An 18652-nucleotide genomic window follows, 5' to 3' on the forward strand; every position below is an offset into this window, starting at 1 on the left:
GTCAAAAAAGGAAAATTAACAATAGGGAATGAAAAATCGTCTCTTTTGTCGTAAATTTTAGTATGGAGTTTCCCTTTAGAAATTGAAATGTCTAAATCTAGAAAAGGACAACTACTGCTGTTTATGTTAGATTTATTTAAAGTAAGTTCCTTTGGATAAATTTTGCTAGTATATTTAGAGAACTCTGGATTATTTAACGAAAACATATCACCAAGATAACGGTAGGTATTGTTGAATGTGTCAACAAAATGTAACATGTATAAGCATGGTTAATGCAAAGATAAGAGCATGTAGAAACAAAAGCAAACAACGGCAATAAAGTGATGCTTCATAGATAAGATGGAGCTGCTTCCTGGGGCTCTGCGGTGAACGTTTTGTGAGAAGCATTAAAAGCCCATTATCCTGACAATGCAGTACTTAATTGAGGAAAATTGTAGTGTTTTATAATATTACACCTGATACGAGAGGCGAATACATTAATCTGATATCTCAAAGTGCACAACGAAAACCAGTCTTTTTTTTTCCTCTTTCATAGATATTCAAACGAAACATAAAAAAAACAGAAAGATATTAAAACAAACGTTTGAAAGTCTACAAAAATATTGATATTACATAGTAAAGTCGTTAAAGTCGACAAAACATTTACATTGGAAGTTGAAGAATCCTGGATAGATTTTCATGCAAAATAACATATTGGACTACAACTTTGACAAGAATAAAGAAAATTTAATGTAGCTTGAACTTTCTATCATACTGCCTTACTTTAGTTTAATCCAAATACAAAAGTAAAAACAATTGTACAAATTACCTGCAATCAGTTTACAAAATAACGAGTGGTGAACCAATTTGACGCTGAAAACATGAATACCATTTTATAAAAAGGAAAATAACAAAAAAAACCGATCTCCAAGGAATATTCAAAACGGTAAGTCCCTTAACAAACGGCAAAACCAAAAGCTCAAACATATCAAAAGAATGGAAAACAACTGTCATATTCCTGACTTGGGCATTTCCATATGTGGAAAATGTTGGATTAAACCTGGTTTTATTGCTAGCTTAACCTCTCACTTTTATGACAGGCGCATAAAATTCCGTTAAGTTTCATAGAATGTAAGAAATCTACATTTACTAAGTAAAATATAACCAAATAACCATTATTAAGTTATGTTGACTTTATATGAGAGCTCTTCTTCTGTCGATACGTCGTGTTTAAAAAGTCATTCAAAGTTTATTATCTGATTAAAGAGAAGTCCATAATAATTCATTATTGGAGTCTTCCAATGGCAAATGACTCAAAATCATCGATCCGGCTTTTTATAAAACTGGCATTGATACGAAATTGCAAATGATTTATTAAAAAATTCAAGTTTAAGATGATAGGTCGATATTTTTACAAAAAATAGCAAGTTTGATTGAAGATACTATTAGTTATTTAGACTTTCAATGAAATGAAGAAACTTATATAATTTTATAAATCTTATGGTCATGTTTTAGTTTTTTTTGTTGCAAAAAAGACAATTGTTTGAATTTTTCAAAATTGTATGTCTCTAATTAATAGAATGCAGGAAGCTATAATAACTCAGTCAATTCTATCATTGAGATTTCTTTAGAAACACGTCAATGTCTTTTTTATGTGTACAATCATTACCTAATATGTGTTGTAGGCACAACATGCATCTATCAAACCAGATCGGTGACCTTAACGTTTCTTTAATATCTATGATTGATTGTTTGATGTTTAACGCCACTTTCAGCATTATTGTGCTTTTTGTGGCGGTCAGTTGTTATCGGTAGAGGAAGCTGGAGTGCCCGGAGAGAACCACCAACCTTCGATAAGGAAAACTTACAATCCTAGTCAATTAAGACTGTAGTCAGCTCCGTGCTGCCACGTACGGGATTCGAACAACTTCAGTATTGACAAGCTAGTGATACAGAAGTTCTACTACTTAGACCACTAGGCCATCGAGGCCCCTAATATCTACGAAAAGCGCAATCAAACTTCATTTTGGCAAAGTAAAAAAATCGTTATCTTTTAAAAATATAGCCGAACTATTTTATTTGGGACAAGTGTCGAAAAGTAAAACCACACATGATGCACTATCGGTGATAGCAGTCTATTTGTAGAGTGGTGATCATGAACATTTATTTTATTTTGGTTTGTAAAAATGACAATATCTGCCTTCGATATTATCAACTTAACATGAAGTATAAGACATGCACTTAGCGTGGCATTCTATCAGGTCAAGAAAGAACACAGGTAGATTTAGATAAAGACACATACAAGTTTAAATAATACAAGAATAAAGATAATAGATAAGTTTTCAAGAACTTTTGTAGTTGTAGATGAATTACATGTTCTACAAAATTATCTATAGTCTTGTTTACAAGCAAAGGTGAAAAAAATTGGATCAAGATTTGAAAAATGGCTAGCAAATATACAAACTGTCAATTTTGTGAAGAATCACCTGATGCTAAATGGCATTGCCAGTCATGTGATCTTAATCTTTGCGATGTATGCAATCCAAAAATTCATACAAAGATTGAAAAATTATCTGGACACACAGTTTTTCTTATACAAGATAAAGATATTATTGAGGATTTGGAAAATTTAAGAAAAGTTGACTTGAAGGAAATTACATGTTCAAAACATTCTAACCATAAAAGTGTAACATTCTGCTTAAATTGCGATAAATCGTTATGCTCGTCTTGTTTAATCAAACCATTTCAGTATGAGGAATTAAATAAGGTCTACGAAGAAAGATGTCTTTTTCTGAAAGATTTGAAATGTCAAATTGACAAATGTTACCCATTTTTTGAAGAAAAAGCAACTGATTTTAGAAATATGGACGATGAAGTAGTCGCAAAGCACAACGAAATAAAAAGGAAAATTTCTTGTAGAAAGAAAGAAGTCAAAGATTCAATATCAAAGGAAGCATTAGACGTTTTAGATGTTATGGAAGGTATATGGGACACTGATAACAATCCAATAGTCATAGAACGCGAAAGACTATCTCAGATAGAACAAGATTTAAAGACAAGAAAAAATAGACTTGACAAAGCATTAGAAACACGGGATCCAGATGCAGTTTTCTCTACTGTAGAAAACATAAGTAGAGACATACCAGAAAAATCAGCGTTGGAAATAATACCTCCAGATCTGATTTACATTGAGCCAAAAGTGAGCTTTATGAAACAAGTCATAGGTTTAGTAATTAGAATGCCCAAAGTTTTGTACCCTCAGACGTTTCATGTTGATTTCCCCGATATGAATGGACTAATATCTCTAAATGATTACATCTGTGTCATGTATAACACGGATTCTCGCAGATTTAAGTATTTCACAATATCAGGTTCTAAATTTATAACTACAAAAGAAATAATTGATGACAGTATAAATAAAAATTCAGGATTCTTTTTTTCGGCTTCCGTAAAAATATTAGGCGTTACCAACTATAATGGAGAAATTGTACTGTCAGATGACACATTTCAAATCAGACGGCTTAAAACTAATGGAACATTTGAGAAATTATCACCGTCGTTCACAACAGATAAACTTATGTTTTATGGTATTCATGCTGCGAACAATAATGAAATACTCGTGGGTTTTACTGTGAGCGGGTGATCTTCTGCTAGAATTCTTGAACTTCTCGATATCAGTCCTGTTATTCAAACGTGCAAGATGAGACGCGTTGATTGTAGTAGCAACAGCTTTAAAACATTATTTAATCTTCCGAAAAAGATAACTACAAACATCAATAGATATGTTTGTATTATAGATTATCTTAATGCAAAAAGCGGAAGAGTTGTAGCGATAGGAACATGGGGACAACCAAAATGGACATACAACGGCCACCCAAGCATAAATTCATAAAATGAATTGTATCCCAATGACATTATCACAACCTCGTCTGGTCTGGTACTAGTTGCTGAGAAAAACACAAATGCAATCCATGTTCTATCTGAAGATTGGCAATTCATCTGTAATTGCATTTCCAGCAGCGGAATAATTGCGCCTGTTAGTATATGTTTTAACAAAAAGGGACATTTAATGATCGGTTGTTCAGATTCTGGAAAAACCATATTGCATATGGTGAATTTACTGGAATGACACCAAAGTAGGTTTATAAATTTATGTTGTGTGTCTGCTATTAAAATAAAATCTAAACGATTTATATTTAATATTTACCAATTTATTTCTTTAATCATCCCCGAAATTGTTTTTGTATGCACCACACTTCGTTATAGCCCTCGCGGGTATTCAGTTTAGACCTTCTCGTTAGCCTGTCCGTCTCTGTGTCAGTTAGTTTTTCAGTCACTTTAGTTTTCGAATACTAACTCAAATATTCTATATCAGATTAAAACCTTTCTTGTAGGTATAATACCACAAAATCATAGTACGTCACATCCGGTTGCATACAAAAAAGGGTTGAAAAAAAATATTCCCTTGAATTTGACAGTTGTAGGAAATTAATCCTTCATTTCATTGCAGCAAAAATTTCTGGGTCATACACATAGATCTTGGGTGTTTCAAAGCACCTTTATTTTTTTATTTGGTGTTTCTATAGAATATTTTGGAAACTTGAGGTTACATGGTTACTAAAGCTTGTACACAGGTAAAAACAGAGGTGAAAATTTGATTGGTTAACTTACAGTGATAGTTATTTTCTTGTATGCAATGAAATGTCATGTGAAATTTTGTCTATAGTACTTGACAGGATAAAACTTTACTCATGCCAAGTATTTCTTTATTTGATACATAGATAAATTCTGCACAATTTTTGAAAAAGTGCAAATATAACTAAGACTAATAGGGAAAAATCAATGGTGGTATTACACCTTTATACATGATCAGATATAGTGAGAGTAAGGTCTATATAAGTTTTAACGTCACCATATCACAGTCAAGGTATTAAATACTAAAATAGACCAACATTTGTACATAAAAGCGGTTTACGGATCCTAAATCAATTACTTTTCGATCGCAACCTTACTTGCATACATCGTCACATATTATGAGTTGAAGATCCGTATTGATTTTGAGGTCAATACTTCAAAGGCTAAGGTCAAATTTACTTAAATAGGCCACACAATTTGTGTGGAAAGGGGTTTTCTGGATGCTAAATCAAATACTTTGTATATGCGTTTTTAATCATTCGTAGATTATATATGGTTTGCTGTCCCTTTATCCATTGTCAAGGTCAAAGTTACTTATATATATTGTTGTAAGACAAAAATGCTATCATAGAAGAAAAGAATCATACTTCAAAGTAAACAGAAAAAATACAGAAGAAACTGAGCCATAAGGTCATTAAAAACTTTTCCTCTTTACATGGGGGCGTTGGGTATGTTGACTTTCTCACTAAATGTTCTTTAATTTGATAATAGAACAACAGAGTTTTGTCTCATACATTCAACAACTGTATATAAAAAGGCATCGTAAACACTGAAATAAGATAACACGGGCAAAGATAGTTCCAATATAGAACATTATCAGAGTTTAGGGTGCTACCATTTGCTCAGGAACGTTAGAGTAATGTGTGCATCATACATGGACCTACATCTTGACCTTACAATTTTCAAATAAAAATATTTCTATCTTAGTTAATATTAAACCAAATTTGAGATCCAATTACATGATCTTTACCTTCTTCATTGATGCCTTGTATATTTCTTTTGGCGACTCTTGTGTTGAGAGAAATCAAACATGCATTCAGTTTTGAAATTAAAATCACCCAAAATTCAGGACAACTAGTAAATTGTTTTGAGAAGAAATCCATGCAACTAGGTATTCCTAAAAAGAATGTTAAAGTATTTGGAACACAAACGAAACACGTAAAAGTCAGCAAACAATTCACATGATATAGAGACAAGCTCCTTTGAATATATCAAGAAAAAATAGCTTCACAGCATTTGGTCCATAATGTTTAAACACATTTTTGAAAAATTGATTAAGCTAGAAAAATCCGAAACACAACTTTTAAATACTAATATGTTTAGTCGAGTATATGCACACTTATTCTACATATATTATCAAATATTGAAAGGTGACTTAACTCCTGTATTACCTCATCGACAAATATGTTGTACCCCTAGACAAAGCCTCTGACAATATCATTTTGTTTATAAATTTCATTAATTGAACTTTTTGAAAACCGAAGATATTCTCCAACGTCACTTACAAATGAGTTAATCCTAGGGTTGCTCTACATTCTTTTAGAACAGCAATAAAAGATGAAAAAAAATAATATGACCTTCCTTTGCTTTTTTCTTGATAGCAAAATAACATTAACCTCATAACAATGAATTTGGCTACTCTTTTTAAATGTCCTTTTATCATATAGCTTCAAACACTTCTACGTATAAGAATGAAGTTTATAACAGCGTTGATAGAGACACCTGGTATTTAAACGTTATCGTGTGTGTCACTAACTATCAACAACAAAGATTTCACGCAATAACAGCGTGTCAGGGGACACACACTGGGGATATACATAATTACTATCCTTACACATTTTCATTCAAAAAATAAAGTTTTGTATCAAAGTTTTAGGAATTTTTATATTGGGTCTCCAGTGACACACACGGTAACGTATAAATGCCAGGTTTCCAAATCCACGCTGTTATGAAGTTCATTCCATTACATCCCTTCTTTTTAAATCTTTAGGCTTGAGCGTTCATGACAAATGTAAATCCACAAGAGCGTATCGGAGGCACGAAACATAAAGTGTTGTTTTAATTTCCAAAACTTTATATTATTCTGTCTACAAAATAGCTTTACAAAATATAAACATCGATTTTATCAGCAATCCAAGCCCGGCTTCAGTTTAAGTGTGACACTACTTACTCTAGGGCTGTGTGAATCAGATATTTTGATACATAAAAACTCAAAATATCTGTAAGAGAACATACGATAAAAGTGGTGTTCGTATTGCAATAGTATAAAAATAATATTACTTCACTACCCTTTACACCAGTATTCCCGCTTGAAAACTTAGACAGTTTGAAAAAACTGGCCCAACTTTTATTCAAAAACATAGACACAAACGACTTGTTTCAGGAAGAGATGAATTACACTTTCTAATAAACCACTATCCTCCAAACAAAAAGTTCTCTAAACTTACATAATAAACATATTTGCAAAATATAAATTATTTTAATTGGACTGCATTTCAGTGAAGAATTTCATTGTTGTACCTTTTGTTTATATCTTATATTTAACAAATACCCTTAGTGCTTTATTGATTAGAATGTAAAACTTTTATTTATCAGGTCGGGACCGACGTATATACCTGCACCAAGAACGCCTAGAACCCGATGGCGGGATGCATAGATACCGAGTCAAGACCAAAAGAAATACAATAGCACGAATACAAAATTTTGGGAAAACTGTAATGTAAAATAAAAACATACACAACTGCAACACCTAGAAACTATAGATCAAGACCATCTTGTTTTGATTGTGAAGTAGACACTGAATATTTATATATTAGGTCTTGGTACTTTCCGATGAACTTTTTAGAATAAGGACGAGACGTTCTTTGACAAAACCTTGTCTCTTTTATTGTTTGGTCAGACACCGATTTATAAAGTCTGAGTATCAGCTGCTAGATCTTGACTATCGTTGAGAAATGAATATTTTGTATGATGGTGAAGTTGGTATATTGCTGCTAAGGTGAGGAAGATTGATAATTTCAAAATTGAAATCGTCTCGTTTGTCATAGATTTTGCTACTGAGATGACCACTGTTGTCAATTCGAGATAAATGTCTAGAAACGAGGTGGAGAAATCTGTATCTGTGGTTCCTTTAATCTCTAGTTCCGGAGGATATATTAAAAGGACCAAGTCAGAAAAGATTGGATTGTTATTGAAAAGAACATCAATACATTAATATACCTGTATGTGAAATTAAATTATCTAGCTTCTTGTTTTTTACAAGTGTCTGAAGGAAATTCGACTTCAATGAAAATAAGAAAAGGTCGACAAGGAGAGGTGCACAGTTGGTTCAGACAGGAAAGCCGACAACCTGCTGTATAATTCTACCTCCCAATTCAACAAATATATTGTCAATTTGGAACTCCAGCATACTGACCACTTGTTCTTCGGTGTAGCGAAACAGAGAAGAACATGTCAATCAATGACAAAAATGACAAACAATCATCACTCTTAAATTCCAAATTTTTGCTTTGAGAATCAAAAAGTTAAACCAACTACACTCTGATCTACAATCACACAATGAATTTTGAATGATATGTTTAATCAGTATACATGTTAAACAGAAAACAATTATCACCTCTATGTTTCAATTAGAACATACCCACCCCTTCTCGTCCAATTGAATAACAGTATTTGCCCTTTTATTTTTCATACTGCATGGTTTTCCATGCACTATAAAAATGCTATTCACGATTGATTCTCATTGTAGACTAGTTAAGAAAGTGAACTGTTAATAACTGCACCAACGAGGTGTATAATCCCATGGGGCAATTTCCATAGGAAAAGAGCGCAAGAAAACAAACCATGAGTACTACTGCTTGTCTAAATATTATAAATGGAAACAAGATAAAAGAAAATTTTAAATTATAAAAACATTTAGCAAACGTTATATAATGGTACATATATGGAACAAAAATGATTGAAATCGTCGTAAAGGTTAAGGTAAAATAATATTTAATATAATTTGTATACGAGACATTAGAGTTAGCGTTTTTTTAAAAGAAACAATGACTCTTGATATATAAGGCAGAGGAAATTTTTGAGAGAAAAAAACTAAAACATTTTTCATAAAAAATCATCGGACGTTGAAACAATTGTAATTTTGAAATAAAGTTATTGATTATGTTTTATCTTTGTTGAAGATATATTTAATTTTATTAAATTGATTTATATAACATTGTGTGCTTTTTCAAATAAAGGAATTGGAGATACATAAGTATTCAATTTTACCTGCAGGTAAACAAAAATCCCTTTTTGAACAATTTATCCTTTTTGAGTCCTTACAAAATTATTTAAGTTCTTTTTTATTCCATCTGTTGAAATGACCATTCACTATGATTTAAATCCTTAATATTAACCATGTTAACACTTAAAATGTTTTCAAATTAAGGTTTGATTTATTACAATGGGTAATTAGACTTATAACCGAGTTTGTATTAACATGAGCAACTCGACAGGTGCCACATGTGGAGCAGGATCTGCTTACCCTTCCGGAGCAATTCCAAAGGGGCCAGACCGGCTGGTCTAAAGGGAAAGCGTTCTGCTATGCATGCATACCCCGTAACTCAGTCAAGTTGTTATTTTCTGGGATAGGTAAGAATCGCTAAATTTACATATCAGACAACTATTATTATGTTCAAAAGTATAAGACTGTGACGAAAACATGTCTCTAGTGAGTTAAGACACAGACACCTCGTATCTGTCAACCAATTCGTGATGGTGACCGTAAAACATATTTAGTGTCGATTTTAGTCGATCTTCCTCATAACTCTCTGAGAGCAGGAGTCCGTTCAAAGTGACCATGCACGAACGTAACGTATTAAATGAGATATGTAAACGCCATACGTTTAGGGCAGACGGGTATGTTGTTGCTAAGAAATTGGAAGTTGACACTAATAATATTAAAGGTACCAATTTTACTGCGCAAGACCTGCATTTTATCAATAAATGTCTTTTCTGTGATGCTGGATACCATTCAATAAGTAAAATTGACAAATGTCAACCCTTCCTTAAAGAGTAAAGAGAAAACAGCTAATTTGAGCAATATGGATGATGATGACGAGGTCGCAAAAATAACTAGATATGGGAACAAAAATTCTCAAGGAAAGAAATATGAAACTGTATCAAAGGTAGCATGAAACATTGTAAAAGTTATTGAAGGAATATGAGACACGGAAAATAATCCAGTTTTAACAGAACGCGAAAGACTTTCTAAAATAGAACAAGATTTAAACGTAAATCGGTAATACACTTGAGGAAGTGTAAGAAGCATAGGATCCAGCTTTCGTTTTCTTGTAGAAAACATCAGCAGAGACATACCAGAGAAAGCAGCATTGGAAATGAGACTTGCAGAGCTTATTAATATTAAGCTAAAAGAAAGTTATATGCACGAAGTCTTCAAATCAGTAATTAGAATGCTCAAAGTAGTTTCTATTCGGGATTTTCAGGTTTAGTTTTCCCCAAAAAAAGGGGATCTTGTAATGTTGAGGTCTTTGTTATGTATATTTTCAATTTTCGCAAAGCTAAATATTTCACAACAACAGATTGTAAGTTTGTAACTAAAAATTGCATTATAGCTGTAAGAAGGAAAGAAGCACGATTTGAAAGGGTTTAAGGTATACAAAAACTATGATCGAGAAATGTTAACGTCTGATGGCCTTGATTCAATAGCTTTCTTGTAGGCATCGACTCTGTATCAGTAAATCGTGATAGGAAATCCAAGTTCTGCCAAGAGAACGAGTATAGTATTGACTTTTTACTTTCTAAACATTTTATAAGAGTCGTTTTCCCATATTTTATGATAAAATATATTATCTACTTTTCCTTTGAATGATATAATAGTGCTATTTTAATTTTTGATCGGTGGCTTTTCTCATTATATATTTATAAAAACAATGGCAGAATATAAGCTCCTTTTTATTAAAAAAAATAAAAAATATATATATAATTTTCGTTGGTACTGTCTTAAAATAACCCAACACAACATCAGTTATTCATTAATAGAATATTAACACTCCCTAAATATTCATCCTTAATAAGATTGGCGAAAAATAAAACTGTAATCAAAGAATGATACATCAATGGAAATTTTAAACACGGTGTATTTGTTGCTTGGTGATTAGACATATTCTTCTTCTTTTATTTCAACGGTAATTTTAGTTTCAATGGTATAATTGAATTACTCTCATGCTTACCTGAACTTCTATCGAGTCATAAAGAAAAAAACAGGTAAATTAAAGATAAGACAAACTTGATTTGTTTAAACTTATTTTTGTTTTTAGATCAACTTAACTTAACATTAGTACTTATTTGAAAACAAGTGAAGCACACTAGAATAAACATCTGAAAAATTACTATAAGATATGAAATTGTCAGTTTTGTAAAGATTCAACTACTGTAAAATGGCATTGCAAGTCGTGTGATCTGAATCTTTGTGATTTATGCAATTCAGAAAAATCATACAAAAAGAAAAAAAAATCATCTGAGCAAAAGTCGATCTTCTTAAACATGCAGATGTTATTGGGCATTTTGAAAATCTAAGAAACGTGGACTTAAATGAGATTGTATGTTCAAAACATATCGATCAGTGTAAATTACTGTCTGAATTACCCTAAATCTTTATGTTCCTCTTGTTAAATCCGACAATTTCAGTATGACGGACTTAACAAAGTATACGAAGAAAAATATCTTTTATTCAAAGATTTGAAAAGTAAAATTAACGAATTTAACCCTTTCTTTGAGAGAAAGTCGTCACAATTAGAAAAATGAAGATGACGAGATCGCAAAACACAAAGAAATAAAAACAACCATTCTAATAGGAAAATGAAGTTGGGTGTGCAGTATCATAGAAAGCATTTAGCCTAGTAAAAATTTAGAAAAGTATATGGGATATGGAAAATAACGCGAAAGATGTTATATAGTTCAAGATTTAAAGAACGAGACAAAATGCACTCACGAAGTATTAGAAAAACAAGAACCAGCTTCAGTTTTCTCTTCTGAAGATTAAATTCCCCGCGTTCAGTAGACTAGTGTCACTTAATGATAACATATGTATGATTTATAGTAATAATTCGTGCAAATTTTAGTATTTCACAATATCAGGTTCTACGTTTGTTACAATAAAAGACAAGTTAGATGAAAGAAAGAGTGGTCTTAATTTTTTTAACACCAGTATTTTGGATATAACATGCCATGATACCTAAATTTTAACGTCGGATATGAAACCCCTTAAAAATAATGGCATAAAAAAACAATTATCACTGTCGCTCACCAAAAAATTAATTTAAATTTTATGATATGCCTTTGCGAAGTATTATGAAGTCACCATAGGTTTAACCAATAACAAGACATCTTCTTTGGTTCTAACAAACCAATGTCGGTTGTGGTAACGATATAAACAAGATGAAGATGAGACGGGTTGAATGCGATTCCAAAAGTGACAATGCATTATTTACTGTCCCAAAAACGATAGCCACAAACGTCAACGGGATACATTTTTGTGTTAGACCGTCTTGATTTAAAAAGGGGAAGAGTAGTAGTGTTTGGCAGAAGGGGACTACCAAAATGGATATTCAATAGTCATCAAAGCATTAATTCAGAACATTATTTTTCTCTCGGTGAAATTGTCATGACATCGGCAGGTCCGCGTCTTGTGGCCGAGAAAAGCACAAATGCAAGGCATGTCCTACTTATGAATGGCCAAAATAATTTGTAATTCAGACAGACAATGAAAAACAGACAGTGTTAGTATCTATTTGACAACAAGGCACAGTAAATTATCGGTTGTTCGGAGTCTTTTTTATGTGAACAATCATTAACTAATATGTGTCGAAGGCACAGCCTGTAGCTAGAAAACAATCTCAGTGACCTGATAATATCTATGGTAAGAATACTCATACTACAATTTAGCAAAGTTTATAAAATCTTTATTTTTTGTTGATACAGCCATGCTAACTTAACTTATTGTCAGATGCATTATGAAGTTACGTTAAATCCTCCCAATGGAACAGACACTTCTCAAGTCTTTCATTTGGGATAAGCGGGAAAAACGACCATAAATGCATATCTCTAATCAGCAATATATTAAAATACAGTATATTTGTAGCAAGGTGATCATTTATTTTCTTTTCTTTTGTTAAAATGGCAATATCTTACTTCGGTTTTATGAACTTAACTTGAAGTATATGACGCAAGTGCTTACGTGGAATTCTATCAAATCAATAAAGAGCACAGGTAGATTTAGATAAGACACATTCAAGTTTAAATTATAGAAGAATAGAGACCATAGAAATTTTTCAAGAGCCTTTTTTGTTGTAGATGAATTACATTTTCTACGTAATTATTTATAGTCCTGCTAAATAGCATATGTGAAAAAAATGGGATGAACATTTGTAAAATGGCTAGCAAATATGCAAACTGTCAATTTTGTGAAGAATCAGCTGGTGTGAAATGGCATTGCCAGTCATGTAGTCTAAATCTTTGTGATGTGTGCAAATACAAAAATTCATACAAAGAGTGAAAAATTATCTGAACACAAGGTCGATCTTTTAAAAGATGGAGAAAGTATTAAGGAGTTGGAAAATCTACGAAAAGTGGACTTGAAAGAGATTTTATGCTTGAAGCATGTGGATCAGAAATGTGTAACATACTGTCTAAGTTGCGATAAATCTTTGTGTTCCTCTTGCTTAATCCGACCATTTCAGTATGAGGAACTTAACAAAGTGTACGAAGAAAAATATTTTCTACTGAAAGGTTTAAAAAGTAAAATTGACGAATGTTATCCTTTCTTTGAGGAGAAAGCGGCTGATTTTCGGAAAAGGGATGATGATGAGGTTGAAAAACAAAACGAAATTAAAGAGAAAATTTTCAATAGGAAAAATGGAGTAAAGGAAGCAGTAACAAAGGAAGCGTTAGCCTTAGTAGAAGTTATGAAAGGTATATGGGATACCGACAATAATCCAGTAAAAACAGAATGTGAACGACTTTGTCAAATAGAACAAGATTTAAAGGACCGAAAACATGTACTTGACGAAGTCACACAAACTCAAGAGCCAACTTTAGTTTTCTCAACTGCAGAAAACATCAGTAGAGCTATACCAGAGGAATCAGTTTTGGAAGTAAAACCTCCAGAACTGTATTATATTGAGCCAATAGATGTTAATATGGAAAAGGTATTGGGATCAATAATCAATAAACCTAAAGTTGTTTTGATTAAGACGTTTGAAGTTAATTTTCCCGAGATTAGTGGTTTAGTGTCTCTAAATGATGACATATGTGTTATGTATAATGAAAGTTCTCGTAAAATAAGTATTTCACCATATCTGATTTAAAGTTTGTAACTACTAAAAATGACATAGTAGATGAACTCAGAAAGGACAGACATAGATCTATCAAGATTTTCGGATATAACAAACTATAATGAAGAAGTTTTAATATCCGATGACACATTTCAAATGAAACGCCTTAGAAATAATGGAACTTTTAAGAATATATCACTGTCGTTTACAAATGATAAACTGATGTTTTATGGTATTCATGCTACAAATGATAATGAGATTATTGTCGGTTTTACTAATAGCGAGAGAAATTCTACTGGATTTCTTGAACTAAGAGATATCAATTATGCAAGCAAGATTAGACGCGTTGAATGTGATACCGACAGTGACAAAAAGTTATTTACTCTTCCGAAAAAGATAACTACAGACATCAACGGAGATATTTATGTGAAAGATCAGTTAGACTATTCTACTAGAGTAGTATCGATTGGAAAATGGGGACAATCGAAATGGACATACAGTGGCCATCAAAGCCTTAATCCAGTATCAGCAGCAGCAAAAGAAAAAGGAGAAAGAAACGATAATGGAGAAGACGACGATGATGAAGAAGCCGAAGTTGAAATAGAAGATTTTTATCCCGGTGACATTGTTACAACATCATCAGGTCTGGTTCTGGTGTCTGAGGAAACCACAAACGCAATTCATGTCCTTTCTAAGGATGGGCAGTTTATCTGTAATTGTTTATCAGATAGTGGAATTATTTCGCCTGTTAGTATATGTTTTAACAAAAAGGGACAGTTAATGATTGGTTGTTCAGATTCTCGTAAAACAAAGTTACATATTGTGAAATTCATAGAATGAGACTTCAGAAAGGAATGCTTGATGTTCAAACATCAAGGTTTTGCGATTTAATAAATATTTATAGAGAATATCTTCCAAAGAAATGTTTATTTTAATTCCGAACGTCGTTCAAAATAAAATTGATTTTACAAATGCCATTGTGACGTTCAAGCACACGGTACTTATCTTTTGCTAAAATAGGCTACAAAAAAAAAGTATTAGCAAAAAAACAAACACCAAGCTATATCAACCAACGGAACAAATTGAAAGCAAGAACTGACATATTCCTGACTTTGTATAGGCTTTTTAAGAACAATATGATGGTTTAAACCTGGTTTTATAGTTAGCTTAAACTCCCACTTGTATGACAGTTGTTTATAGTTTCGTTATATTGAAAAAATGGTTGAGGAACCCAAACAGACATAATTGGTTAACGTTTCAAACAAACATACATTTGAATCTGGCAAAGACGTATACAAAAAACGGGTTTGTAGTTGATAGTTTATACAGTATAGTAAAATATAATGACATATGCACTTTTCCGATAAAGTACCAAATAAGTAAAATGTATAAGAGTATATAAAATGAAAACAACACTATAAAAACCTCAAGCGTTCGATTCGAACCTCTGGATTCATCCGCATCATGAACGCCCAAAGCCAAAAACCCGAAAACTGGATGAAGAAAAACCGGGCCACGTCATGAGCCATACGACCAAAAGGAACATAATAGTACAAAGATTAACAAGGGGAAAACTATAAAGTAAATCAAATGATACACAACGTCAGCACAAAGCGAAAGTGGGTCGTAATTTAAGAACATTACTTGACAGACTCGACATAGTATTGTTGCAAAGGGTCAGCATTAATTTAACTAACTAATGTGAAATTCGTTTCAAAACACTAAAATTTCCCAATACGTAAATCAAAATATAAAAATTCCTCAACCTAAAAAACATTAAAAGAGGACAAAAACAAAAAACAACTATAATACAGAGAGATGTGCGCACATCTGATCAACAAAAACAAATCCTTACGTTGGAGATTCTACGCGGTTATCTGGAAAGGTAAGCATAGTTTACATAAAATAATTTATAGCCCGATTGCTTTCTAAGTTGAATTCAGCAATTTCAAGCATTCAAAACTATTTTATTTTAAGTTCAAATAAACTGAAGACATTTCATTTCAAAACTTTATCCGGACTTGTGCTGAAAAATTCAACATACCTTTAATTGTTTTTAGAGCGCATTGGTTTCTGAAGTTTGTTAGTACAAAAAAACAAGTACTCCTAATCTGAACAACAGGGCAAATATGTCCTCATATTTTAATTTCATATGCTATTAATTTATTATTCAACAGAAAAGAGGGACGAAAGATACCAGAGGGACAGTCAAACTCACAAATCGAAAACAAACTGACAACGCAATGGCCAAAAATAAAAAGACAAACAGACAAATAATAGTACAGATGACACAACATAGAAAACTAAAGACTAAGCAACACGAATCCCACCAAAAACTGGGGGTGATCTCAGGTGCTCCGGAAGGGTAAGCAGATCCTGCTCCACATGTGGCACCCGTCGTGTTGCTTATGTTATTACCAATCCGGTAAATAGTCTAATTCGGTAGGTCACATTCGTGAAAAGGGAAGGGTATTGTAGTTACGACATAAGGAACATATCCGATATCATCTGTGAAACGGTTATTCCATAACGGTCAACCAACTGGTGATGGCGTCCGTAAAATTTACGAAGGAATGATTTCAACTTCACCATTTGGAACTCTTGGTTTAATAGCTTCCTTGTGAGCAGCAATCCTCTATCAAGGAAATCATGATAGGAAATACAAGCCCGGGAATATCGTTTAATTGGGAGATATATACTCCGTATGAAGACGCTGCTGAAATGTTGCTACATAGAAATGGAAAGTTCACAATTGGGAAGCTGAAATCATCTCTTTCGTCGTAAAGTTTTGTTTTCAACCGACCCTCATTGTCAATTTCTAGATGTAAGACAAGATATGAGGCAGACTTAAAATTAAAACAGAAACTGTCAACAAGGATTCTACAGTAACTTCAAGTTCTTTAGCTTTCATTTGATATCAAAATTAACCAAATACTTTAAAGGGGCATTAGCTGTTAAATTCATGTTCATCAATTCGACTCAAATTCTCACATTTGATTTATAACAAACTAAAATAAACAAGTAACAATTCATGGACTCGCTAATATATATCAGTATTTCGTGTGTTTTTTAGTCCTGTCGCCATCAAAATAACCATCGAGATGACATACGAAGACTGCCGACGGTCATATAAACCGATACAAACATGGATATAAACATAAATAGATAGCGAACATGTGCAATTGGATTTGTCTATGTCTGATTTCATGTTATTGGTTCAAAATGTATGTAATTATCGTTTTTACCTGTAAAAGAATGATTGTTTGTGGATAGAATCAGTCAACTTCACTTTCAATGTTGCCATTATTTTCCTTTTAATAGCTGAACACGCTTAGTACATGCGTAACCAATCTCTAGCTAAGGGGTTAAATTGAAGGTCACATGACAAATTTGGGCCAAATAGACATCTTATAATGAAACATTATCTAATAATTCCGCTTTTATTGTTACGTGAAATAAACACAATCGCACTTTAATTTTTTGTCTAAATCGTAGCTAATGTCCCTTTGATTATTGACAAACTTACAGCTATGTGTGGAACTATTTTGTTTTATTAAATATGTACTAATTTCTTGTGATCTTTCTAGTTGGAGCGGACTTCTTTTTTCTCTTTTATCTTTTTTTACCTTTTTTCAGTTGGTTCTGTTCAAAGGCAAAGAACTTTTGTCAGAAATCCATGTATGCTGACTCTTCTTAGCCTCAATTACCCTATTGACGCCCCTGTCGATTTCCGTATGTTTTATTTTCTTAACTTGATTTGTATGTTGTAAATTTATTTCCGAGATTTGAACATCGGCTAACTAATATTGTAACTAATCAACCAAGAATTTGTGACTTACTTCATAACAAATATTTTTTACATTTTTTTGTAGTGGCAACATTACTTTTCTAGATAATGCATTGCAAGAGTAAATTTTTGTTTTGTTTTATAAATTGTTTTATAAATATTTAGATGCGACAATTGATAATCAAACAAATATTTAGATATTCACAAGAAACATTTGAATCATGTAAATTTGGACAAAACATCTATTTTACAACAAAAAAAAGACATGATAGTCAACACAATATAAGATTACAAAAGAAATAATTTATAAGAATATTTCAACAAAACATGTAAAATTCAACAAAAACCTTAGATATTCCTATTCAAAACTGTCACTTAAGAGTCATAAATTGTCGAAATACGCATCTGGTGCAGTAAAATTGGTGCCGTTACTGTTATCAGATATATCGAAACAAAAACACGAGAAGGACAACAAAATATTAAGATTTCAAGCAAAACACAAGAAGGTCTACGAATAACAGATTTACACAAAATAAACAGCAAAATATTCTCGTTACAGATTGGCAATCCTTTAGAAACAGTTCAATACAAATTATCTGTCAGCATCGGAATAATAATCGCAAACAGGAACTCAGAAAAGTTTACGAAGCAAAGAATTTTGTGTTTTATCATTTGTGAGAGATGTAACCAGACATTTTACTGTAAAAAAGTAAGCAATCACTGGCAGATTATCCCAAAAATTGCTCCAGATCATAACAGAAATTTGCAAATTGTGATGCAATTAGCGGGACCTTTTTATATAAAAAGAAATTAACATTATTTAAATAAATCATGTATTAACTTGTCCTTACAAAAA

General features: G+C 32.2%; 3 protein-coding genes across 3 annotated transcripts in view; 2 read left to right on the top strand and 1 right to left on the bottom strand.

Annotated features, from left to right (window-relative positions):
* The window catches only part of LOC127698854 (aftiphilin-like), a 538231-nt gene that overhangs the window by 226638 nt on the left and 292941 nt on the right, over nt 1–18652 (bottom strand). The window lies entirely within an intron of this gene.
* LOC127737150 (uncharacterized) lies at nt 2423–3622 on the top strand. The gene has a single exon (XM_052247683.1). The coding sequence runs from the start codon at nt 2423–2425 to the stop codon at nt 3620–3622; it is 1200 nt and encodes a 399-aa protein (XP_052103643.1).
* On the top strand, nt 13197–14042 carry LOC127737151 (uncharacterized). The gene has a single exon (XM_052247684.1). The coding sequence runs from the start codon at nt 13197–13199 to the stop codon at nt 14040–14042; it is 846 nt and encodes a 281-aa protein (XP_052103644.1).

This window comes from Mytilus californianus, unplaced genomic scaffold, assembly GCF_021869535.1.
Source record: "Mytilus californianus isolate M0D057914Y unplaced genomic scaffold, xbMytCali1.0.p SCAF_4, whole genome shotgun sequence".
Classification (NCBI taxonomy): Eukaryota; Metazoa; Mollusca; class Bivalvia; order Mytilida; family Mytilidae; genus Mytilus; species Mytilus californianus.